The 8907-nt window shown below is 37.8% G+C and overlaps 1 protein-coding gene across 1 annotated transcript; it reads right to left on the bottom strand.

The window, feature by feature from the left end:
* Positions 1-5: 5 nt before the first annotated feature.
* Positions 6-7013, bottom strand: LOC108675848. The gene is made up of 8 exons (XM_047880182.1): positions 6408-7013; positions 4514-4605; positions 3880-4034; positions 3083-3469; positions 2595-2608; positions 2313-2362; positions 669-793; positions 6-332 (listed from the first exon to the last, which is right to left on the bottom strand). The coding sequence occupies exons 1-8, from the start codon at positions 6683-6685 to the stop codon at positions 6-8; spliced, it is 1428 nt and encodes a 475-aa protein (XP_047736138.1). The 5' UTR covers positions 6686-7013.
* Between the last annotated feature and the right edge of the window lie 1894 nt (positions 7014-8907).

Genomic DNA, 8907 nt, shown 5'->3' with positions numbered 1-8907 from the left:
CCGTGCTATGGCAAGCTGCAGCCCCGAGTCTCGGGGTGTCGTGGATGCTGGGGTGACGGGTGCCGTGTGGGGAGGCGGCGCTGTGCTCCTAACCCACACACACCCACTGGGATGCCCTGCCGCAGCGCTGCCCTGCGCAGCCGTCGACTGTGCGCCGCTGGAGCGGGATGAGTGTTGCGAGCCTCGGGGGGAGCTGCTGGTGCTGTCGGTGGCAGGGAGGCTCGTGGTGTTGGTGGTGTTAGAGTACTGGTGCTGGTGTTGAGGAGGTGGTAAGGTGGTTGTTGTGGTGGTAGAGGATGATGAGGAAGACTGGTGATGGTGATGGTAGTAGCCTGGTAACACGGTCACAGGAGTGGTGTTCGAGGTACAGCCGCTGCTGCTGGCGCTGGTGCCTAACGCAGGTTGTGTGGCCTCCGTCTGCAATTAACAACACCATCCTCATGGCCCCATGGCTTATACAGTAACGCAGTAACAATCAACACAAAAATTTAGAATTACAAGCTATGACAGCTTCTTGACCTTTAAAATTTGCCCATTATAACCTTCTAATTTCTATTGCACTATTGTTACTCCACAAATCGATAGCATGATTGCATTTCAAATTAACACAACTTCATACTATGAAAAATATTCTCATCGCAATATTCCAATATAAACAAAAGTCTGACTCTGAGTGTGGGCGCAGGCGCGAGGCTGGGGCCCTTGAGGCGCCCCGGGGTGGCCTTCTTGAGGTCTCGACGCAGCGTCTTGATTAGGCGACTCAGACCCAGCCGACGCTTGCCCCCTACACGGCCTGTCGGGGAGGCCCAGCAACACGAGATTAGGGTCGGAGAAGCTGAGCTACACGAGATTAGGGTCGGGGCAGCACAGAAACACAAGATTAGGGTCGGGGCAGCCCAGCAACACAAGATTAGGGTCGGAGCAGCTCAGCAACACGAGATTTAGAAATAGAAGTGACTGCAATCAATTAATCTCAAAAACTCATAAAAATATTGAATTAAGTCAACATACAAGTTGACTTGGATCTCTCATTGACAGAATAGAATTTGGTTCAACGTTCAAAGATATTGAAAATGATAATAGATGGATGTGTCAAATGTAAAAACATCAAAACTAAGCAAATGATAAATACATTACTGTACCAGAGAAAACTTTGCTGCTATCAAAAATTTTTTAGCGTAGCTACAGATGCTGAAAGTAAACGGGTAAATACGGGCATCATGAATGAAATTTTAGAAGAAATTTGACCAATGAAAGAACCTGTCATTTACACTGGCAATGCCACCCGCATGAAGAAACCACCTTATCATGTAAATATATTATCACATACATACACGATGAGGAATAGAAGAAGTGATGACCGGTGCATCGGTCACCTACGCAACTCAAGATCATACATTAAAAACATTCCTATAATCACTAGCATAGCATTATTATCCCCAACCTCCAAACAGACCATGATACATTAAATTTCAAAAGACGGACATGTATAGTAGATTAAAAAATTGAGATTTGTTTTGGTTATCGTTTATTTTTATTTTCACTTCAGCAACCATCATGACTCTATTTTTGCCACCCTCCTCTTCCGCTCAGCCTAATCCATCCCTCCAGGTATCTCTCGCTCTCTAAATCACAGGCACAGCTACTCCCTCTGACAAACCCACAACCACTGCAGTTCACTCCTCGCCTGTCCCCCGCCATTACTCTTAGCCCGCACCTCATTATGAGCCACCTCATCATATCTCTTCTTTCAATCTCCTCGCATTCCACCATCAGGCGCTCCACAGCTACCTCTTCACACCCCATCACATTCACACCAAACCATTCCCCTTTCCATATTCACACCCAAGTGCTCCCTGCTATACACCGAACTGATATGTCCCGCCTCTGCCACCATCATACACGCATTCAGTGTTGCTTTCACGGACCAAGAGTTGGTAGCACTAAAAATAATGATGATTCTTTGGTATGTACAAAGAACTAAGTTTTATAACCAACAATGCTACATTACTGCAGCATGATATCATCAAAAGAATTTGTTTCTCCTACTATAATTAAGTAAAAAGGAACTGCAGTTGAAATGTGTGAGGATAAACAATTAAATAACCTCATTCTTACTTTGCTTGCCTCGTTAAATAATTCCTCTTAGACTGTATGTTAAACAATATTATAAATGAGCATCAAGTCCTCAACAAGAAACAAAATGAGAGGCATAAAAGCTAATTGAAACGTGTTTTTATTGAATAAGAAGTAAGATTAATAAGCAGAGTTTTTCCATCACAGCTCATTGTCAAAGCTGTGGGGAATCTTACCTCCAACAGGCGGCAGCTCGTAGATGTACTGCGAGCGCGGGTTCAAATATCTGCAAAAATAAACGAGAACTTTGTTTTAATTAGTGACATTTTGAAGCTCCAAATGTAGTATATGTAAATTTTTCAGGCGTGAAACATAAATACGCATGTAATTTATTACTTAACTTGAAAATTCTCCCAGATCAAAAAGAAGTTCATTTCATATTAGGGCGAAAAAGTTAAAAAAATATTACAGAGGAAATAAATGCTTTCCCAATCCGTTTTCAGTGCAATTTTTTTGACAGGCAGCTCGAGGGCTGGCCACGCCAAAATTAAAACAATTTTTAAATTAAATTATATGGTAAAAGTTATAAAGAGTGCGACTGATTGAACTGGAAGTTATTATGAGAAGTTGCCTTTTACTGACCAACTCTTCTGGCAACAAAAAAAGAAACAAATCTAATGATTTTGGTGACCGGTGACCATTAGTACTAGCAAAAAAACTTGGAGATTTGAAGGTCTTTTTCCTCCGGGAAAATAAGCTGAACTCATTAGATAAATTCAAATGAGTTAATATTAGTACAAAAATAATGCTTAATACAAACTTGCAAGGAAACATACCAAAGGCAAACTATGATTCTTTAGGATTTTCATAGCCACTAAGATAAATTTAGCCAAGAGCCGCTCAGTGCATTGAGATTCATAATATTCCAAAAATAATTGCAAATACCTACACTGAATGACAAACCAAGAAGATTTGAAAGTGCAAAATCGAAACTAAGACAACTAACATTATATTTGCCCGGCACGTAAATGGCGCGGTCTGTGGACGAGAAGTGCGAGGGAAGATAGTGAGAGGTGGACTGGTGCTCAGGCGATGAGCTCAGTGATGACAGCTGCCCTGATGATGCCGACGTGACGACGCCTCCCGTAACACTGCAGGTCTTGCCTACCGCGTCACACGACACGGCACCGGGTGATGACATAGATACGCGACCACCCATGTTCATGGGTGTCAATATGTCACCAGGGTCACCTCCCGCCACGGGGGCAGGGTGTGTGGAGACCACCGCGCTCGTGCGTAGCTGTTCTAGATGGTCTAGTACGTCCTGGTAGTGCGTGCTGAACTGGTCTGCATAGCGCGACGCCAGACCCTCCAGCACACCTCTGCTGCCATCCTGCAACACAGCAATAAATCAGCTTTGCAAAAGAGACAGAATTCATTTGTTAATATAAATGAGAAAAGCAGAAAATTTCAACGCTTGTATATAGTTCATCTTAGCTGCTAAAAAAATTCTGAACCAGCATCCGAGGCCATTGTCATCCAGCACCTCTACATTCCTTCATATTTTAGAATAAAATGTACACAAGAGTTACAAACTTTTGTTACTTTCACCTTTGTTTAATAATAGTTTACTTTATAATTTTTATAGTTGAACAACATTCTAACCTTCAAATATTAATTTTAGTTGGTTTGCAAAAGCATCGATCCAAAAGCTCATAAGTAGAAAGAAAATATATAACTAATGAGATTATGAGCAAGAGAGAGAGCAACAATCAGAAGTTAGACTTATGACCCTGCACGTACACAAGTTGTGTAGGGCGGGACAGCCAGGTTGACTTTGTCCTTCTCCAGTAGTCTGTCCAGCATGTTGCGCAGCTGCCCATGAGGCACACGCACCAGCTCGGCTCTGCCAGCTTCATAGGCATCAATACTGCTCGGGCTGCCGCAACGACTCACTCCTGAGTCATGAGTTGCAATATCAGACATGCACAGAGGCAGAATCATAGGGCAAAATTAAAGCAAAATCAGGCAAAGTGTGTGAAAATTGAAAGAAAAAGCTAAAATTTTCAAATTAGAGTTCAGCTTTGATGTATAAAATCTTTCTTTAAAAATCAAAAATGTATAATGTGAATTAATCATGTACAAAAAGCATAGGGGCAGAAAAAATGTTAGAAATTGTAAGTGAAAGTAAAATTTATTCAGGAATACTTGGGGAGAATCATAATGATGAGCCTTGCCAACTACTTATTTGCATTTCAAGGTAGTAAAGAAATATTCAACTTAAACACTAAGTTTAAATACCTAAATTAAAGCATGAAGCAGGAAAAAACATTCCAAACCTAAACTAAAACTAAAAACTACCAGGATAAATAACAAATTTTTATCTCACTGTATACAACAGAAATTAAAAAAAATTAATTTGAACTGAGTTACCAACCAGTGCTTGATTCACTGAGGCTCTGTTGATTGCCTTCACCAGGAGTTAGCGCAGAGCTGCCAGAAATGCTACAGATTCCACCATGAAAGTTCCTGAAACAAGTTGAAGTCAGTTATAATCTGCACACTAAATGAAGAAATATTAATTTCAACACTGATACATTAAAAGTATAATGTTCTCACAACAAGTACTATGAACATACAAATCATGACCTAAAAGTATAAACTTCAATAAAGTTAATGGCCAAATCCTCAAAAAGTATAATTAATAATTTATATAGCTGCAGTCAACACAAGATACAAAATATTTGCAGATTTCAGTGATTATTGAAAACCTGGAAGGTCAACAATTTAAAGCAAATGGTAAATGGTACTCTAAAAAATCTGAAGACAATCTTGAGTTAAAACTTAAGACAGTACCAATACATAAAAAAATTTAACTTCTCTTACATTACATTCTCTTAATCCATTTTTGGTTGCACAATAAGAAATAAAGTCTTCCTACACTCAAAGTTACAAAAAATCCCACTGCAATTCCCACAGTAACAATTTTGCAATGAAAACTAACTTCTTATTCTCTTTCATTGATGAATTTGAAGAAGTTCTTATTTTCATTGAAAAATATTTCTGATAAGCTGAAAACCATTCAAGATCTTCAAAGATTTGCAATTTTCAAACAATTTCAAGTAATTTTCAAGTAATTCTAAGTAAGTAATTTGGCTACTGCAGTCTGCAATGATAAAAAGTAAAAATATTTCCAAAAATAGTAGCTTTGTAGGCAAGACAGCTTTTAACATATTGCAAAAAAAAATTGTGATTGCGATGTCATCCTATCCAGACTGGGATTGGTTGGATGATGGCTTATTCAATATGCTATAAGTTTTATTCAATTTAATACTACTCTAGAATTCATTGCAGTCCACTTCTCAGCACCGCTGGTATTGAAGCTATCAACCATTATGACTGCAACTAAAGCTTTCCTGTCATTTTTGGAGCCGCAAGATTCCCACTAGATAAATTAACTTCTATTTTATTGTTAACAAAAGTGACACAATATGCCAGATGTATTGAAAATTTGTCACTTTTAAACCATGAGATTTCATAAATAAGTAGGAAAATCACAATCCTGCAGCCCTGCCAGCAGGCATCAGACATTAAAATAACATCAATCACAGGGTGGTTTGAGTTTCATGATGCAATGTTGATATATCAGAATTTCACATAAAATCAACATCAGAACATTACCAGCACAGCAATCACCCAATCAGAGAGGAGTAAAACTACCTTATTTAAAGATAGAAGTGATAGAATCAACATAAATCTTTACATCTGATGATCTGAATAACAGTTACTTTTTTAAACTTTGATGTTCAAAATATAATTCAATATTAAATTTTTTTCCAAAAATACAGGTTATTGCTGCCATGTCTTCAGATTTTACTAGAACCTTCAGTCTGTCACTCTGTCAGTGTCAACTTGCCAAGTTGTCAACTTACTTGCACTGACTCAAGCTGTCAAGGATTGTGAGTTCAGTGTCAGTTGCCAATAAAAAGATATCTGATAGTTATGCCTTAATGTTAAATGCAATTTACCCCTTTTAGTTTTAGCTATTAAATTGCTTCATCTTCATTTCACTTATTCACTAGCATGATAAAATTCACCCAATTGAGTAAACCATGAATTTCATTAGGCTATAATAAATTAATAGGTAATTGCATGTCATTACCAATAATTGAATTTACTTATCTAAGCCAATCTTGCTTAATAACTACATAAGATATATGTATAAGTATAACTTATATATAACTATGAATTTTTGCTTATTTATCATAGGCTAGATAGTTACTGTCTATGATAAATAAGCAAAAATCATTAAAATAAAAAATTCTACCTACCTTTTACTAGATATGAGTAATCTAGCATTAGATCCTCTTGCTGCTTGGGCTTCTTCAACAGTAAAATAAACAGAAGCAGCACCTTCTTCTCTCAGTCTCTGTACTGCTTCAAGCAAAATGATTCTCTGGTGAGAATCAATGACGCCAATAGCATCTAAGTCAGGAGCACTAATTTGTTTACAAATCTCTAAATCATCGTATCCATTATCTATGAATGATTCTGTGTGTTCTTCTAAACGTAGCGATCGAAGCCATTCTCCTACAATGGTATTTTCCATGTTCAATGTGCCTGGAGAAAATACCAACTTTCGTTTAACAAGTTAAACAACTAGGTAGGCCACTATACTATTAGTATTACTAACACTTCATCGAAATGATCGAATGATCAATCATCACGATCTCTTCAGTGCAGTCTTCACAGAAACCACTACGTAGTACAGGTGGTAGTTATTATAACATGTCAGATCCAAGTACTATTGATTTCATAGTGAAGTATTTAATTTCTGTATCTGAGTCATTAGATAATCTCAATGATTTGAAGAGGGCGCAAACCGCTTCAGGATAAAAAACGACGTTGTTTACTATTGGCGGACTTTAGTAACACCAAACGCTGACCCACATAGGGATGAACTAGAAGTATTTCAACATGTTCACACGCTTTCACTTGGGCTTTTACATGTAACAATGCCGCAGCAATTCAGATGTAATCTTTTTTTTCTATCATTTCTTTATTGAAACCGAATTATTATTCGATTCTTCTATGATTTGCTTATTGATGATGGAAGTAAACGTATGAAAAGTCTGGATACCGAATTGAGATACGTTTTTGAAAGTCATGTTTCTTGCGTTACGTTGAGGAAAAGGATATTTCTAATTCCCGAAAAGTTTTTCATTCATTAAATAAGAAATAATGTATAATTTTTAGTGAGGAATGACTATTTTTCTCGAATCAAATATTTTACAATATGTCATTGGAAGCATAAACGCCTATGATCGACAGTCCTCGGAACTTTGCTTACTTCAAGTCCCTAAATTCTGAACAGATCTTCATAAAATTCAGATCATATTTAAATATTAGCAATGCCTCCAAATTTGAGGCACGAGACAGAGTTATTAGGATGATCATGCTTATGTTCCTGTTAAAAGAAGAAAGAATTGATAGTATAATTTTTCAGTTCAACGATTATCATCGCCAAGTTCGACGAACTTTTATGAAACATAAGCCGAAATCGAAATTTATTAGGGTTGAACAACTCGTTAATTAAGTGTGAAAATCAGTGATATTTGTGATATTGTTAACAGTTTTCTCTTCAGGATCAGTGGTTAAAGTTCAGAGTATCAGGATTGGCGCAGAGAGGCACGGGTTCGATCCCAGCTCTGTGCGCCAGTTTCTGGTCAGAATCGGCAAGGAGGCCGGGCGGTTAAGTAAAGCAAAATTGAAGCAGTTAGTTGCGATTTCGAGACCGCAAAATGCTGTGAACGTTTTGCGATGTTCAGAATCGGCGAAAGGCCTACGGCCTAATAAACGCTGAAACCACTATTATATTATTTTAAAAAGGCCACAAAACATGTACACCAGGTGCTCACTGTTCAAGAATGGGATTTCTCTTCAAATCCGTCCAGCTCTATATTTTACAAGATTTTAACAGGCTCAAAAAGATAAAAATTGGGCATAGGAAACAACTATTACATTGAATGATTCACATGCGCTGACATAAAGTATCAAAAATGATCTGCACGAGCCTCATAAACAGCAGCAACGTCATTCCACTATTCTTTTCTGCCATTTGAATTAAAAATTATAACCCAGCAGAAAACTGCTTTACTTTTCATTCGCGCTTATACTGGAAAGTTGCTAAAAAGATCTCTAAACAATAACGCTAAATAAAAGTTTAACAACTAATTTGTATAGATGTGTGAAGTCCAAATCGACTATTCTTTACATGGACACGAAAAAAAGTAACTTAAGGGGAGATTTAAGAAGGGATGTAAACGCGTTGCCGACTCACATCTAGAGTAAATTCCTTTACCAAATTTGTTCTTTTGAGATCGAACAATAAGGGAAACCCACTGCGAAACTCGAAATAACTTATCCAAAGAAAACTACAACGAAATTTTACAGGTCGTTCCAATAACGCAAAAATAGCGTTTTTGCGTATCAATAGAAAACTAAACAAAGCAAAAATTTGAAAAAATTCGCAAATTAACAGATGTGTTAAAAACATATACTTGTAATTTCTTTCAAATCCGTCAAACATTACGTTTTGCGTTTGAATCCGCCGAGAAGTTTGCCGGTGAGTTAAAAAAATAATATTTTGAATTAGGTAGCAAACACGCTGACCTGGGCATCCACGGAACTGGATTCAGCTCGTGTCAAGGGCGGACTTTCATAGAGAGCACAAAAAACAAACGATCAAATGAGTATTTTAAACGTGCCACCTGCAAATGAGTCCACACAACTTTGAAGGAACACTGGGGGAAAATAAGCCATAACGCTCAA

This window comes from Hyalella azteca, unplaced genomic scaffold, assembly GCF_000764305.2.
Source record: "Hyalella azteca isolate HAZT.00-mixed unplaced genomic scaffold, Hazt_2.0.2 contig4874, whole genome shotgun sequence".
In the NCBI taxonomy this organism is placed as follows: Eukaryota; Metazoa; Arthropoda; class Malacostraca; order Amphipoda; family Hyalellidae; genus Hyalella; species Hyalella azteca.
This window is presented reverse-complemented; position numbering and strand designations above follow the sequence as displayed.